We start from the raw sequence: 18901 nt of genomic DNA, 5'->3' as shown, positions 1-18901 counted from the left end.
GCAGGTTGCATGGTTCATCACGCAAGAAGACTCACAAAATTCCTAAAGTGTTTGTGCTGCCTAAATGGGAATTATTCTGACATGCCACACTCTTTACTGATGTCTATTAGAGATAACAGCTCTTCTACAGGAATGACACTGTTCAGTATCCACTGAAAGGCGTCTTCAATGTTCTTAACCAGGTGGAAAATATTGCCACGGTAAAACTCTGCGAGGACAGCTTAAGGAACAACATTTTTTATGAATGTTTAAGTAGTTTGGATCATGTCAGCATTGAAATATCGAATGTTAGATGCTGCAAAGATCACGTGATGGACATCATTCCTAAGCTGATTCTTCATTATATGGAAATGCCGGTTTTCCATAGGCATTAAACAAATTCAGAAGGAGCTGAACTCTTCAAAAACTTTCAAGAATGCTCAAAACTGTCTAAACCAGTGGACAACTGATGTCCACTGAGGTATGTTAACTATATCCAAGTACATTCGATTTCATTACATAAATTTCATGAATGAATCAATTCATGTGCCACATTTACCACGGTAACACACATTTCCGTAGGTCACATGTGTAGCAGCTGAAATCCCTTGATGGTATCAGTGAACTTGGAGAGTCGGCACACTTTCTCTTGTAATTACTATGGTATGCGATATAATTTTCATCTTGATACATCTCTCCATTCCTGAGAAAAAGGATTCTTAACAGTCAGACCAAAAGAGATGGACGGACAGACACAAAAAGTGATCCTATAATGGTTTTGTGACTGAGGCACAATACCCTAAAAATGAAATATATGATCAACACCAGAAACAAAATAAAGGTGGAGAGGCATTGGGCTGTTTGCAGTGTTTGAAAGAGTAAATCAGTTAAAGAACATGTGTGGAATGCTTACGAATGATAATATGGGACCAACAGAGAAAAAGGTAAGAATTGCTGCAGGTAACAGGTGCTATTACAGCTTCCTTAACATGTTGCGATCCTCCAATAAGTCAAGACAGTTGAAGATGACAGTTTACAAAATGATGATTATGTATGTTATGTACAGGTCCGAAATATGGATAATGACGACGATGACAACGACAACCATTGCAGAACTGCATGAACTCAATATCTACTGTGGTTGATGGATTTTTATCAAGACACAAATGTTATAGTGGTTGGGACATGTGCATGGAATGGAAGAACAGCTAGTAACAGAGAAGGTAAACTATTTGCAAAGCCAGAGGGTAGCTGCTCAGTGGGGAGACTAAGACTGCAATGGCTGGAAGATGTACAGACAGATCTGAGAAGATGATGAGTGCAGAACTGGAGAAGGCTGACAAAGTCTAGAGATGATTGGAAGAGAAAGATAGTCAACAGGGTGCGGGCCCCTCACAGGCTACAGCATCAGAAAATAAGTAGAAGAAGAGAGAAGAGGAGACTTCACTTGTCTTCCTTGTTCTTCATTACATGACAAGTACTATGAGTTTCACAATGTCCCTTTTTATTTACAGACTGTCCGGCATGATGTGAAGTAGAAATATATACAGAGATTCCCATTTCTCAGTCCTTTGATATATTAAGGATACAGTTCTACAACATACAGCACTTTGGTTTTTGATGAGCTTTCACATCTATGTTCACTTTCTTCTCTCAACACAATCTTAAACACATTCTACCATATTGGGAAAAGGACAGATTGCTATTCACCATAAATATGACCTGTTGAGTTCCAGACAGGCACACTAAGAAGACTATAAAGCATTATAGGTTTCAGCCAAAGCCTTCTTCAGCAAAGGAAAAAAAAACACACACACACATCTTGCACAAACTACATACACAACACATTCTCTATCTTATCTGTTCAGCATTGAGCACGCTCATGTTGTCACAACATTCAAATTACTCTCTCTACTGTCCTACCTCATTATTCTAAAAATACATATTTGAAAACAAAAGTTAGTGTTTCTGTTTTAATATTTTCTTTTCTGTACGTGTAATAACTACTTTCTGATGAGTATGATATACGTAGTGGTTTTACCTCTTGTGTTTTAACTTCTCCATTTTTATGTGCAACAGAACCCAATTGATGCTGTCGCTGCTGATGTGACTGCTGCCCAGGCACCTGCTGCTGCTGCTGTTGTTGTTGTTGCTGCTGCTGCTGCTGCTGCTTGCGTGATGTATTACTGCTATCTGCACGCAAGGTTGAGACTCTTCCACCTGATGCAGTTCGTCTAGCTTGCTGGGTCATAGCCAATTTAACCTGTCTTAAGTCCAGACTGCGTGATCCTGAACTGCTTGCAGAGCTGTGCTGTAACATACATATTAAAAAAATCTGGTGTATACATAAGGTTAATTATGGTGAGTTTTCCCTAGGACAAAACATAGTTGTTCCAACAATCCTGCAAAATAAAAGTTTTCCTACCCCATTTTAAAAGAGAGCAGCAACATCAACAATGATATTAATAAGCTTCTGAATACAGATCACAAATGCAATTTGCAGATGCAGAGATAACTTCTTTGGCCATAAAGACTAAACACACCACCTGCTGGACATGATGATTATTTAATATCTTTAACTCAAAACCAAAAACAATGTTGTCCTGGTATGTGAATGTCAAAGATGTCAAAAAATGTGCAGTAGTACTCTACCAGAGTAAAACATAAACTTACCCTCGCAGAAAGGCTGACATGACGTGACCTGTGTGTTTCATCACTTGGCATCAATACGAGACAAGCGGCTTCCTGAATCCTACGCTGCAGCTCAGGTTCCATTAGTAACCAAGAGGGGCTTCGGGCAGCACGGGGGGCCTGCCGCACCAGGCTGACTTCCACCCTTTTTTGTAATCGTTCCAACAGCTCCAAAAAGCACTATAACAACAAAAAACGTCATACTACACTTACCGAAATTTGATGATCTGCACATATGTTTTGCAGAAATATCTTATTTTGACAGTATTTTATTTTTAATACTGCAAAAAAAGGGGGGGGGGGGGGGTGGGAGAGAGTGAGAAACTGTGCAATGACACCAAATAACACTCATTCAAATACTATATATATGTGCTAAACATAAACTGAGAACACTGTTTTCTATTTTGCATTCAGGGACCAGCAGCACGGAATTGCTGACCAATAAGGTGTGCGGCAGCCGCTATGCCAGACCAGTAGCTGAAGAAGACTGCACCAAGCCACACCAGAGTGTGCGCAGATACTACTGAAAGATCAGTTGTACCAAAGGAAAACTGAATCAATGACACTAATAAATTATGAGACGAAATGTAAAGTAGTGCCGATGCACACACAAAAGAAGGATTGACTCATTGCCTAGCTTTCAGAGCTAATAGCTCTTGGAGGTTGAGGTACGTTAAGAAAGAAGGGTAGGTCACTCAGACCCGAGGATGAGAGGTGCCCACCTAAAGATTCACACAGTTTCCTTGATGCAGAACACACAGCATAAAGAAAAATAATTGTAATGGTTTCTTTTGATGCTCCTTTTCTACAGCATCTGTCTCGATGTGCCAAATCCCAAAATTTATTATGGGTATTCTGAAGAGGTCTTCGGTCATCGAGACTACCGTACTACCTGTCCAGTAGAAATTGTCCCAAATATATGTTTGAAAATCTCTTTATTATTTGCGGTGTTCAATTATTTGTGTATCTCTTCCCTCATATTACCATTACTGATTGAGAATATATTGTATTTAATCTATCCACTAGCTCTCTGTTGATGCTGACCATCTTTCCAGTGAAAACTCACAGTTAACTACTTCAAAATAATATGTGCTGTTGCCATTTTCGTTTTCTCCATACATCCCTTACAGTTTGCTGCTTCTCTTCACTTGTGATACAAATAATTAGTTTTGCAATATGTAATGCATTTCTTTCTTTCTTTCCTTTGTACTACTGAGGAGTGGTCTGGCAGAAAAACACTCATTGTCTACACACTTCTGTCTTTCACATGGAGAATCACAATGGAACATTACCTCATTTTGGTTAAACTTATGAAGCTCCATAGTGTTCAAACCAACGTACAGAGTGTAATCCATGTAAATTTATGCCCCCCCCCCCCCCGGTCTCTCTCTCTCTCTCTCTCTCTCTCTCTCTCTCTCTCCCCCCCCCCCCCCCCTTCACCCCAATATCCCACTCCCTCTCTGGATTTTCACACATTAAAGAAGCTTCTTCACATTTATTCAATGGGAATTAATTAATTAAAATTGTTATTTACAAGAAATAAACAAATGATGAAAATATACTGGCGATGCTTTTTAATCGTGTGATACCCAACACATCAGCACTATAAGTAAGTATATATTTGCTGTTAATTTTTACTGGTTATCCTGAAAAAATGAAGGAAGTAAGGAAGGGAGATTATAGTATAATACACAGAGGTGACAGAAATCATGGGATAGCAATATGCACATACACAGGTGGCGACAGAATCATGTACACAAGGTACAAATGGACAGTGCATTGGCAGAGCTGTCCTCTGTGCTCAGATGATTCATGTGAAGAAGTTTCCAATGTGACTTTGGCCGCAAGAAGGAATTAATAGATTTTGAATGCGGAATGGTAGTTGGAGCTTGACGCATGGGACGTTACATTTCTGTACTCATTGTTGTTGTGGTCTTCAGTCCAGAGACTGGTTTGATGCAGCTCTCCATGCTACTCTATCCTGTGCAAGCTTCTTCATCTCCCAGTACCTACTGCAACCTACATCCTTCTGAATCTGCTTAGTGTATTGATCTCTTGGTCTCCTTCTACGATTTTTACCCTCCACGCTGCCCTCCAATGCTAAATTTGTGATCCCTCGATGCCTCAGAACATGTCCTACCAACCGATCCCTTCTTCTAGTCAAGTTGTGCCACAAACTTCTCTTCTCCCCAATCCTATTCAATACCTCCTCATTAGTTACGTGATCTACCCACCTTATCGTCAGCATTCTTCTGTAGCACCACATTTAGAAAGCTTCTATTCTCTTCTTGTCCAAACTAGTTATCGTCCATGTCTCACTTCCATACATGGCTACACTCCATACAAATACTTTCAGAAACGATTTCCTGACACCTAAATCTATATTCGATGTTAACAAATTTCTCTTCTTGAGAAACGCTTTCCTTGCCATTGCCAGTCTACATTTTATATCCTCTCTACTTCGACCATCATCGGTTATTTTACTCCCTAAATAGCAAAACTCCTCTACTACTTTAAGTGTCTCATTTCCTAATCTAATTCCCTCAGCATCACCCGACTTAATTTGACTACATTCCATTATCCTCGTTTTGCTTTTGTTGATGTTCATCTTATATCCTCCTTTCAAGACACTGTCCATTCCGTTCAACTGCTCTTCCAAGTCCTTTGCTGTCTCTGACAGAATTACAATGTCATCGGCGAACCTCAAAGTTTAAATTTCTTCTCCATGAATTTTAATACCTACTCCAAATTTTTCTTTTGTTTCCTTTACTGCTTGCTCAATATACAGATTGAATAACATCGGGGAGAGGCTACAACCCTGTCTCACTCCTTTCCCAACCACTGCTTCCCTTTCATGCCCCTCGACTTTTATAACTGCCATCTGGTTTCTGTACAAATTGTAAATAGCCTTTCGCTCCCTGTATTTTACCCCTGCCACCTTCAGAATTTGAAAGAGAGTATTCCAGTCAACATTGTCAAAAGCTTTCTCTAAGTCTACAAATGCTAGAAACGTAGGTTTGCCTTTTCTTAATCTTTCTTCCAAGGTAAGTCATAAGGTCAGTATTGCCTCACGTGTTCCAACATTTCTACGGAATCCAAACTGACCTTCCCCGAGGTCGGCTTCTACCAGTTTTTCCATTCATCTGTAAAGAATTCGCGTTAGTATTTTGCAGCTGTGACTTATTAAACTGATAGTTCGGTAACTTTCACATCTGTCAACACCTGCTTTCTTTGGGATTGGAATTATTATATTCTTCTTAAAGTCTGAGGGTATTTCGCCTGTCTCATACATCGTGCTCACCAGATGGTAGAGTTTTGTCATGACTGGCTCTCCTGAGGCCATCAGTAGTTCAAATGGAATGTTGTCTACTCCCGGGGCCTTGTTTTGACTCAGGTCTTTCAGTGCTCTGTCAAACTCTTCACGCAGTATCTTATCTCCCATTTCATCTTCATCTACATCCTCTTCCATTTCCATAATATTGTCCTCAAGTACATCGCCCTTGTATAAACCCTCTATATACTCCTTCCACCTTTCTGCTTTCCCTTCTTTGCTTAGAACTGGATTGCCATCTGAGCTCTTGATATTCATACAAGTGGTTCTCTTCTCTCCAAAGGTCTCTTTAATTTTCCTGTAGGCAGTATCTATCTTACCCCTAGTGAGACAAGCCTCTACATCCTTACATTTGTCCTCTAGCCATGCCTGCTTAGCCATTTTGCACTTCCTGTCGATTTCATTTTTGAGACGTTTATATTCCTTTTTGCCTGCTTCATTTACTGCATTTTTATATTTTCTCCTTTCATCAATTAAATTCAATATTTCTTCTGTTACCCAAGGATTTCTATTAGCCCGCGTCTTTTTACCTACTTGATCGTCTGCTGCCTTCACCACTTCATCCCTCAGAGCTACCCATTGTTCTTCTACTGTATTTCTTTCCCCCATTCCTGTCAATTGTTCCCTAATGCTCTACCTGAAACTCTCTACAACCTCTGGTTCTTTCAGTTTATCCAGGTCCCATCTCCTTAAATTCCCACCTTTTTGCAGTTTCTTCAGTTTCAATCTGCAGTTCATAACCAATAGATTGTGGTCAGAATCTACATCTGCCCCAGGAAATGTCTTACAATTTAATACCTGGTTCCTAAATCTCTGTCTTACCATTATATAATCTATCTGAAACCTGTCAGTATCTCCAGGCTTCTTCCATGTATACAGCCTCCTTTCATGATTCTTGAACCAAGTGTTAGCTATGATTAAGTTATGCTCTGTGCAAAATTCTACAAGCCGGCTTCCTCTTTCATTCCTTCCCCCCAATCCATATTCACCTACTATGTTTCCTTCTCTCCCTTTTCCTACTGACGAATTCCAGTCACCCATCACTATTAAATTTTCGTCTCCCTTCACTACCTGAATAATTTCTTTTATCTCGTCATACATTTCATATATTTCTTCATCATCTGCAGAGCTAGTTGGCATATAAACTTGAACTACTGTAGTAGGCATGGGCTTCGTGTCTATCTTGCCCACAATAATGCGTTCACTATGCTGTTTGTAGTAGCTAACCCGCACTCCTATTTTTTTATTCATTATTAAACCTACTCCTGCATTACCCCTAATTGATTTTGTATTTATAACCCTGTAATCACCTGACCAAAAGTCTTGTTCCTCCTGCCACCGAACTTCACTAATTCCCACTATATCTAACTTTAACCTATCCATCTCCGTTTTTAAATTTTCTAACCTACCTGCCCGATTAAGTGATCTGACATTCCACGCTCCGATCCGTAGAACGCCAGTTTTCTTTCTCCTGATAACGACGTCCTCTTGAGTAGTCCCCGCCCGGAGATCCGAATGGGGGACTATTTTACCTCCGGAATATTTTACCCGAGAGGACGCCATCATCATTTAATCATACAGTAGAGCTGCATGTCCTCAGGAAAAATTACGGCTGTAGTTTCCCCTTGCTTTCAGCCGTTCGCAGTACCAGCACAGCAAGGCCGTATTGGTTAATGTTACAAGGCCAAATCAGTCAATCATCCAGACTGTTGCCCCTGCAACTACTGAAAAGGCTGCTGCCCCTCTTCAGGAACCACATGTTTGTCTGGCCTCTCAACAGATACCCCTCCGTTGTGGTTGCACCTACGGTACGGCCATCTGTATCGCTGAGGCACACAAGCCTCCCCACCAACAGCAAGGTCCATGGTTCATGGGGGGGGCTGTACTCATTAGGGAATTCAATAATCTGAGTTCCACAGTGTCAAGATTATGCCAAGAATGCCAAAATTCAAGCGTTACCTCTCACCACAGACAATGCAGCAGCTGACACAGCCTTCACTTAACAGCCGGCAGCCAACGGTGTTTGTGTAGATTTGTCATTGCCATCAGACGCGTATACCGCATGAAATAACCACAGAAATCAATATGAGATGTACATCAAATGTATCTGTTAGGATACTGCAACAAAATGTGACATTAATGGGCTATGGCAGCAGACAAAAGATGCGGGTGCCTTTGCCAACAGCACAACCTTGCCTGCAGCACCTCTCCTGGACCCATGGCCATATCTGTTTGGTCCCAGGTGACTGGAAAACCATGGCCTTGTCAGATGAATCCCAATTTCAGTCGGTAAGAGTTGACTGTAGGGTTCGAGTGTGGTGCAGACCCCATGAACCCATGCTGTCAACAAGGCACTGTGCATGCTGGTGGTGGCTCCGTAATGGTGTGGGCTGTGTTCAAAAGGAATAGACAGGGTCCTCTAGTCCAACTGAACTTCTTGGAGACCATTTGCAGCCATTCATGGACTTCATGTTCCTAACCAATGTTTGAATTTTTATGGATAACAATGTGCCACGTCACAGCCACCCAGATCAAAGACTGATTGTTGGGGACTGAATCAGATGAGATTTGAAAACGAAAATCAAATCTCGCCCGATGCAGTCCCCAACAATCAGTCTTTCCTTCTCATCCCATATGGTAAGCCTCCCCTGACCCGCAGTTCTGGGTGACTTTCCTGAAAACCCCCTTTTCCTAGACCTCTCCAGTCCTTTTCCTTCACCCCTCTTCCTTCTCCTTCAACCCTTCTGCCTGAAGGGGGAGCCACTGGATCCGAAAGCTTGCCAATAACCACCGTCTTATGTGTGTGTTCTGCTGCTGTAGATTTTTTATCTATCCAATTAAATAATTTTGTCAATAATTGATTATTTTCATTGTTAAATGAGTTAAAAAGGTTTAATCATCTTTGTGACTTTTAGCATGATCAAGTCTGCAACACTGCATGTAGCATACAAAAAAAGCCCCTCAACGGCTAAGTGCAACTGACTGTAGGTAAACTTCACAATACATAGCAAATGTAATTACAACAACTGTCTGTTCAATTGCACGAGTTCACTAAACAACATTGACTGTCAAGTCAGCCTTGGATGATGATCTATAACCATGTGGGTGAAAGCTGCTCTTCTATTTCCCAAGTAGGCTTCTGTCCATTGTCATCTGGTCATTGGTGGATTGTAATTGGCCAACAACTGGCCGAGGCGAAGTCGATATCTTCATCCCCAGTGCTGCCTGTGGCACTGATGGAACTTCTGCAAGTGGTGAGTCTCTGGCACTGGCACCAGCTCGCAACTTTGCGCCTGTGGTGCTTTTGCCCTGGCTGTGTCTTGTTCGGATGACACAGCGAATATAAAATGTAGACTGGCAATGGTAAGAAAAGTATTTCTGAATAAGAGAAACTTGTTAACATCGAATACAGATTTAAGTGTTTGAAATTTTTTTCTGTAGGTTTTCGTCTGGAGAGTAGCCATGTATGGAAATGAAACATGGACGATATATAGTTTAGAAAAAAAGAGGATTGCAGCTTTTCAAATGTGGTGCTACAGAAGAATGCTGAAGATTAGATGGGTCGATAATGTAACTAATGAGGAAACATTGAATAAAACTATGGAAGCAAGAAATTTGTGACACAACTTGACCAAAAGGAGGGATTGATTGATTGATAGGACACATTCTGAGACATCAAGGGATTACTAATTTAGTACTGGAGGGATGTGTGGGAGCTAAGAATCTTAGAGGGGGACCAAGAGATGAATACAGCACGCAGATTTAGAAGGCTGTAGGTTGCAGTAATTATTCGGAGATGAAGAGGTTCGCGCAGGACAGAGCAGTATGGAGAGCTACATCATCAAAACAGTCTTTGGACTGAAGACCACAACAACAACAATTCAGATTCCTGTACTGCCATAAATAAAATATTGTCAACTCAATAAAATGCTCCAGTCCTATATTATGTCAAAGTTCACAATACCATTTGCACACAGTTTTACCTACGTTAATATAATGCACCATATCCCACTTACTTGCAGTCACTTCCAGTTATTTGCATTATGTGGATTGAGAAACACCTTGGTGACTGCAGGGTTATCTATACACAAGGTGTGTGTAAAAAATTCAGTGAATGACCTCAGAAAATACAGAAAGTAAGAGTTACAAACAAAATACCTTTCCTGACATTCAATGTAATCACAATTAACTACTACATCCTTCTGACATTGGCTGTAAGGATGTTGGAAACTATCAGCAAATGGTTCTTGTGGAATAATTCAAAGCACCATGATCACAGGTTGCCTATTGGCGTCATTGCAGAAGATGAGACCAATATGATCTGGAGACTAAGAGACAGCCTGTGGCACGGTGATCATCATCTACCCCGCCCCCTCCCCCAAAGATAGTCAGCTGACAAAATGCAAGATTAAGATAATGATGATCATCTTTTTTTGGCAGCAAGAGCTTAAGCCATCACAAATTTCTACCCAACAGAGGCAGGGAAGATGAACACCATGCCACTGATTCTCACTTGGTCTCCGCATCATATTGGTAGCACCAGGTTTCATCTACTGTAATGATGAGGATATCCAATAACATGCAACAGCAGTGCTTCAAGCAATTCCAAAAATAGCATTTGTTGACAGTTTCCCACAGCCTTCCAACGAATGTTACAAGGGTTGTTGTAGCTAATGGTGATTACTCTGAAGGTCAGTAAAGATATTTTGTTTGTAACCCTTGTTTCTCTTAGTAGTCAGTTAGTCACATGCTCCATAAACCATTTGAATGATTCATGGAATGAGTCAGTTCACAGGATACATATTCATAATCAGTGTTAACATTGATGAACACATTATCATTTTTTTCCTAGTCATGCAACTACACTTACAAGCAAGATTTTTCTTTCTTTTCTTTTCTTTTTTTACTGGATACCAGTTTTTGAGCAGAAATTCATCAATGGAATAGAAGAAGCTGTCTTTGAGAAATGATTTTAAATTAGATTTAAAACTTGCTTCATTACCAGTCAGACATTTTGTGTTATGGGGCAAATTATCAAAGATTTTTACAGTTTCATATTGAACTAATCTCTGAGCAACTGACAGCATTAACAATGGGTAATAAAGGTCCCTTTTCCCTCTAGCATTGTACGTATGTACATCACTGTTTTGCTTTAATTGTGATGGATTATTTATGATAAATTTCATTAGTGAAAATATGTAATGTGAGGCGCAGTTAAAATGCCTAACTCCTTGAAGAGATACTTACATGATGTCCATGGACGAACACCACATATTATTCTTACTGCTTGCTTTTGTGCAATCAATACTTTCTTTCCAAGTGAAGAGTTACCCCAAAAATTATTCCACAAGCCATTATTGTGTGTAAATATGCAAATTATGTAGGGAGACTGATATGTTTGTTTGCAAGATTAGCAATTACACGAAGATCAAAAGTACCTGAACTTAATTGTTTGAGAAGCTCAGTAATATCCCTTTTCCAGTTCAAGTTTTCATCAAACTGTACACCCAAAAATTTGGAGGATTGTACCATACCATATTTACTGACTTCTGCACATGTGCTACACCAATTGTTAGTATGACTATTTGTCATACCCCCCCCCCCCCCCAAATTTAGGGAGAGCTCTTTTTCAGAGAACCATAATTTACTGTTTTCTCTGTTGCTGTCTCTCTAATGGGATTTATTGCAAAACATATCGCCTGAGACCATTCATCGCAATTTACAGACAGACCTTGTAAACGAACAAATAAGGACAATACGAACAAAAATAAATAAGAGCACAAAGAGCAGTTTTGCACAAAATTATAAAAGTAATTCTTATTGTGTTCCAAAAATTCAAATTTTATAATTGCTCGCTAGGCTTTTATTAGTAGCAAAATAGAAAGACAGAAATAACTTACTGAACTCCACGGCACCTCTGGCTGAGGTTCTGAAGACTTTGCAGCACACAGTATGTGATGTAAATGGGCATAACTTTGGCATGCCTGGTCTGGTGGTAACCGATCTGTTGCAGCCATAAGGCTATCTTCCAATTGGCTGATGTTCCAACTTGAATCTTTTGCCAATGACAGAAAGCTGCACAATAATTGTGAATGCTAATAATGCTATACAAAATGCTGGAAAACTTTCACATTAATGCAAAAACACATGTAGGTACACCATATTGCCACTTCAATTAGTAACTTAACATAATTTGAAACACATTGTGTCCATACCACGCAGGACTCAAATTAATGACATCATAAAACAACAGTACATACTGATAGAGAGCACCAAGGATCAACTTGTAAAATTAGGTAATGATTTCTTTGGAACCATGTTCATAATCAAATCTGTGTATTAATTTCTTATTTACTCCTCACTTAGCTTGAAAATGCTGACTGCCGCTCTACTGTTGGTAAAACAAGCCTATTACTTTACATTAAATATATTATAACCCACTGATTATACAGAGAGGAGCCTCTGAGATGTGGAAAGAGATCACGGATGCCCATTGTAATACAACAGAATAAACTCTGTTATTTAACTGTGGTAGCATATAGAAATGATAATACTGAAACACACAGCAATACTGATGCCACAAACAAGAAATAATTTAAAAATAGATGAAAGTATGGGTTGAGCTGGTCTGCAGGTCAGAGAGCAGACAAGCCCCCCCCCCCCTCACCCCAGGGCCCATATGCAATGAGAGGCACCTTACCCTCATCTAACCACCCAATAATCCAATGTAGGTGCAAGACAAGCGGAATAAATAATTCCTTCAAACCAGAAGGAGAGGAGATACATAGTAGTAAAAGTGAAATGGCTAAAAATGTAATAAACATTTATAGAAATGACAATAGTAAAATAAGGTGAGACAAGTAACTGGATCTGGAGGTGGGTTGGTGCAGCCGACTTGGCATGTGACAGAGCAGTGTCCCTCCCACACCTGCCTGGCCCCATACCCAGTATAGTCAAAGTATTAAAGATGGGAACAGAACCCACTCTCCAGGTAGAAGCAATACATTTTAACTGTTCTTTCATCATCACCTACTAGCAAGAATAAAGAGTGCTGCATGAAGGTACATTCCTCAAAAAGTAAGGTATGACAAAAAAGAGGACCAACTACATCTAAAAGTAATTAAAAATAGAGTAAAAGAGAGATGAATAGAGTGAATGGTAGAGGAGGTAAGGTCAAGGGCCTACCAGGCCCTGTATGCAGCAGGAGATACCCAAACCCCCTCGCCCCAATAGCATTAGATCCAAAAGTAAAAAATAACATTCTCATAGGAAACGGAGAAGCAGCTCAACTGTCCGTACATTATCCACAACATCAGATGCAAAGAACCCAGAAGATTGATCTTGACATGGACAGACAGGAGGAGTGGGGCAATTTTCCATGTAGTGGGCCAGTGTCTGTGAGGTTCCACAACCTAAACACAAAGGTAAATCATCAAGTCAATTGAAGTTCTGTTTGTTTACAGTGCCAAATGCTGAACACTATCGATTTTTAGTTGTTCATATTTGAACACATTCGTATTATATGTTCTACATCTACATATATACTCCGCCAGCCACCAAGCCATATGTTATACACAGTAGGTTACACTTACTAATAATGAGAGATAACTGCCAGTCATTACACCACGCATTTATTTGCTGCAAATTCTCATTGATTTGTTCACAACTTTTGTGTGATACTACTTTCCTGTAGACTACAGCATCATTGGCAAACAAGCTACTGTTCTGGTAAAGTAAGGTCACAGCAAACAGAGGAATGAATGATATGCCAGTGAAACTGCCAGGAGTCAGTCAAAGATCGTGTCTGAGTACACAAAGGAAAGCCACTATCAACAACGTAACAATAATGCTGCAACAATGCCTTCCTTTGAAATGTGCTGGAGGTTAAGAGATTTCATACAGAAGTAAATATATCGTATGAGAAATGTCAGTCACCTCCCAATTTCTAATATATAATCTACGTGGGGTACTAATTACCATAGAGACCTTATAAACTTTGTGCAAGTTTACCATTAGCTGTGCTTTCAGCTGTTGTTGTTGTTGTTAAGGATGAACATCCGTGTTAATCTTATGGCTGCATACTAATCTGTAAAGATGGTTGGTTGGTTGTTTGGGGAAGGAGACCAGACAGTGTGGTCATCGGTCTCATCGAATTAGGGAAGGATGGGGAAGGAAGTCGGCCGTGCCCTTTCAGAGGAACCATCCCGGCATTTGCCTGGAGTGATTTAGGGAAATCACGGAAAACCTAAATCAGGATGGCCGGACGCGGGATTGAACCATCGTCCTTCCGAATGCGAGTCCAGTGTCTAACCACTGCGCCACCTCACTCGGTCTAATCTGTAAAGACTCATAGCAAATAAGTTACATAGAACCATAAAATAAGCAAAAGATATAAGTGCCGTAAGATAGAAAAATAGTTAGAAATGGGTAAATGACAAAAAGTAGCACATGGGTGGCCATCCATTTGGAGTAAACTGGGAATAATTGATTGTGAAATTTTTGAATGGAAGAGTTTTCATTTCTCTGTTGTGAGTTACTTGTTGATAGACTGCTTGCAGCTCGCATTCAGTACAGGTTCATCCTGCTGGGCTAAGCACAGTTGCCAAAGTTTGATTGCCATCACGCATCATCTACAGCAAACCACCAATAAGAAATGTGGAATAATGTCATGTGGCACACTGGAGATGCTGAGTAGATTATGGATTCCAGAACTGGCTCTCACTCTGCCTGCCTCTTCCAACCTGACACCATGCTTTGTTTCCTTGCTGCTTCATAACTTCATCTGAATGACTCCTCAAAGTCACTGACAACCAAACCAACAACCCTAGGCAAGCCCTCTGTATTCTGTGTCGTGAATTATACGTTCTTTATTTAGCATATCTTCCAAATACCCCATTGGATGCTCAAACCTAAGTCCCGACCCATCTTGTCCTGAACAATTAGTGTCAGAATTGGGATCTGACACACCTTATGATCCAGAATCACCCCTATTTTTGCAGCTGAATGCTGCAATACACATGTTGTCATGGGTGCAGCCGGAGTAGTTGTGTGAGTGGCTTGGCCATGCCTGGCGTTTGTCCATCAATGCTATCGGGCACATACACATTAGTTATGCTGGACACACCCACTAACAAATGGGCTGGGAACCATGAGATGTGTTACAGCTGCTGCACCGCAGCACCTGGGCCCCAGCACTGTTACTGAGACACTACCTGAGTAGCATGGAGTAAAGTCCAGCTGCACTGTTGCATGGTGCATGAAATGGTGTTGCTGTATGGTCTGCCTGCCTGATGTGTGGCAACAATGCAGCCTCACTGGCACTTGGCTATGTGAGAGGAGTCCACGACCATGTCACCCACTGGGCCGCCTCATCTGTGGCTGCATGGCTGGGGCTGTCAGCCCCGCCACTTTGCTGTCTTACTGCTACGTAGCCTGCTAGATGGCCAAGTCATCTGCAATGCGACCCATGCTGTGAGCTGCATGTCATGCTGCCATCTTCGTCCCACCCACCCCTCAGCACAGCTAACTGTTGCGCACGTGACTGCTCCACCTGAGGCTTCTACATTTGCGGTTGGAGGTCTCAGTGTCACACAGCCAGGTCTCGCAGTCACCTGTGTCACTGCCACGTGGGTGCTGCACACTTGCAGCCCCTGGCCAGTTGCGGCTGCTGCTGCCGCCCTCTGCATGCCACTCCACTGTCGCCCACATCTGAAACTGCTCTCTGCATACTGCATCTCAAAGACACTACAGTAAATGTTCCTGCATCAAACATTGCAGCAATCACCTGACAGAATGTCATGGCCAATGGCCCAACAAAATACTCTTTTTGCACAAGTTTTATGCCAGGTTGAAAAGTTTGTTGCAGTAGTGAAGAACCTTTCAAGGATCTGCAAGGGCAGGTGGACATGCAAGTTAAATAAAAATCTCATCCTTGAGGAGAAGTTTGTGCAGGTACAGTCACAATTGTTGGCATTAAAGAAAAATCCAAATGCTCAGCCTAACAGAGCGATCAGCCTCCTTCCGGGGAACCCTCCATACACGAATCAGCATTTTTGCAAAAGATTTGTTCCATCGGTTGCATACACTCCTGGCCTGAGGAATTTATGTGAAATGTGGCATGAATCAGTACAGGCATTAGAAATTCTAAACAATTTGAAATTTTGTTGGAAGGGATAATGGAGAGGTATCCAGATAAAGGCTATTACCGTGATAAGTTATCTACCTTCTGCCAGAACCAAGGGGAGGATTTCAGTTGTCTGCTGACAGAATTTGAGCAATTTCATGTTGTACTTAGACTTCAGAAAAATATGTCAGAAGCAATGAAGTCCTATAAGAAGCAGCTGAAGTGCAAGCCATAAATATATTAATTTGCAGCATTAACCCATGAATAGGTGGTGAGGTAAAGGTGACCTCCCTGCCCTCATTGTATGAAGCGGTCAACTTAACACTGTTGCATGAAGAAGCAAGACAAATTATTTTCACACCCTCACGCAATGACAAGACCCATCGTGTGGCCACCGACGACACAAATTGCAGGCACTAGAACCAATGTGGCAACACTGCTGACTGCTGCTGAGTTCCTTTTTGTCCTAAATGCCACGATATCAAACATTTGGATGAAACTGCCTTCAAGTGTAAAGTAAAGTCAACTTACCTCCTGGCAATAAGTGGATGCTAAAGCCACCCTGCTATCATATCAGTGGTTAGGGGATTGAAATAATTAATTCAGTGGGAACATGTCACATTAATCTATCAACTAACAGGAACTAATATGAATATGCAAATGGAAGCACTACAGAAATCAGAAATGAGGTCAGGATTTTAACACCATCCTGGGAAATGACTTTCTGTGCTAATTCCAGGGTGTGGTTGACTACAATTTGCACACAGTTCAATTCAGTGAAATAATTAATCACTTTGGCAATGATCACACTAAAAGGATGTGAGGAACTCCAGGGAAGGTGCCCATTCCCCGAAATTCTGATGAATTATATATCCTGGTGTTAAGTGCCAACACCCATGGAACTATATGAGACGTTACAGGAAAAAGTCTCTGGGTAACAGCCAAAACCCAAGGGCCTGATGGAGCTATTTCCTGGTTGACCCACTGACCCAGAATGAGATTCTGAATACACTTCAGGTACAAATAATATGAGATCTCTGTATGGCCTAAGTGGTAAAAAAGAGAATAAGTTTCTGAGTATGTCTAGACAGTTTTAGCACAAGGGATACCCTTAACACCCTTGGGTCTATACTGGTCAATACACAGAAGATATTAGTGAGTTACCTCTTGGCAGGGGAAAATAGTTTCAGAAGAATATAGAAACAGAAATCAAAAATCACTGCCTATAAGTCTACCCAATCACTTACACGAAAAATAATTAAACTTGACTGAGCCTGAGAAGGGGCATTTGTATCCAGTATTAAGATGAATTTGCATGGTTGATTGAGGATAACATAGTCCACCATAAAATTCTGACTGGAGTTGCCAGACTGATAGCACAAAAGCCTTACAGAATTCTGTATCACTTGCAGTCAGTTGTGGACGAGAGTTTCAGAAACAACTCAATGCTGGAATGATACAGCCCTCCTCTAGTCCATGGGCATCATCAATAATGGTTGTTCCGAAACAGTCCATTAATGGTATAAAGACCCAACATTTATTTATGGATATAACACTGTAAACAAAGTTACAATGCCGGATATAGAGCCACTGCCTTGTATCAATTAAATGTCGAATACACTGGGAACTGTAAATTCTTTACCACTTTAGATATGAAATCACGGTACCTTCACCCCAAGAGACACAGAGAACTGGTTTTGTAGTGCCCTCCTAGACCAAGGGGCACATGGAAGAGGACAGTGGAGGGGAAGCAAAAAGAGTTGGCAAGACCTAGGCAGAATTGAGGCAAATGGCCAAAGACAGAGACGGATGGCGAGTTCTCCTGGATGCCCTATGCCCCCATAGGGGCCAAAGGAATTAAGTCAAGTCCTAGGTATATGAGTTCTTAAGGATACCTTTTGGTTTAAGGAATGCATCCACCACATTTCAGTGACATGCAAACTTGTTGAGAGGGTTGAGGCCAACAACGTGCTTAGTCTATTTAGATGACATTACTGTATCCTTTAGAACAATTTAAAAACATGCTAAATGGTTGCCAAGTGTACTGTCAAGATTACAGAAAGCACATTTGAGCCTGAAATTCGAAAAATTCTTCGTGGCATCACAGGTTCTGTACCTGAGCCGTATTATTACATTGGTAGGTGTAAAACATGACCCATACGGTAGACAATTTTCCTGCACTTGGTATTGTCAAAGAATTACAGAATTTTGTTGATTTTGCATATTTACATCATCATTTTGTAAAAGACTATGCCATTGTAACTAAACCATTAACAATGTTGTTGAAAACAGGAATAACTTTTGGATGGACAGCAGAATGTCAGTCATTAATACAACAGATCAAAGATATGTTAATACATTCCCATTTGCTGATACACCCTGATTTTGAGAAGCCGTTTATATAATCATGTGACATTTGAATTTGCTGTAGGGTGCATTCTGAGTCAGAAACAGGATGGTGAAGAAAAACTGATTAGTTATGCCTATTGCCAACTCAATAAGCTTTAAGTTAATTACAATGCAACAGATAGGAATTGTTAGCTTGGTGTTTGGAATTAATTACTTTAAGTGCTATTTGTAGGCAAGAAGTTCATGGTTGTAACTGACCACACTTCCTTGTGGCTACTCAATTTGAATGACCCTAGTAGCTGTCTAACACGCTGGGCATTGAGGTTCAGTAAGTACGATTACAAACTATGTCATAAATTGGGAAAACATCGTAAAAATGCCGCAAGTAGGAAGGTCTATACAATGGAAGCATATCAAATGCATATAAT

General features: G+C 40.8%; 1 protein-coding gene across 1 annotated transcript in view; it reads right to left on the bottom strand.

Annotated features, from left to right (window-relative positions):
* The window catches only part of LOC126189020 (uncharacterized), a 165812-nt gene that overhangs the window by 27844 nt on the left and 119067 nt on the right, over positions 1-18901 (bottom strand). Inside the window, exons 9-11 of the mRNA XM_049930839.1 lie at positions 11902-12076; positions 2653-2850; positions 2021-2290 (exon numbers count right to left, since the gene is read on the bottom strand). Coding sequence (XP_049786796.1) covers positions 2021-2290; positions 2653-2850; positions 11902-12076 — 643 coding nt within the window. The remainder of the gene's footprint in view (positions 1-2020; positions 2291-2652; positions 2851-11901; positions 12077-18901) is intronic.

Source organism: Schistocerca cancellata, chromosome 5 (genome assembly GCF_023864275.1).
Source record: "Schistocerca cancellata isolate TAMUIC-IGC-003103 chromosome 5, iqSchCanc2.1, whole genome shotgun sequence".
Classification (NCBI taxonomy): Eukaryota; Metazoa; Arthropoda; class Insecta; order Orthoptera; family Acrididae; genus Schistocerca; species Schistocerca cancellata.
This window is presented reverse-complemented; position numbering and strand designations above follow the sequence as displayed.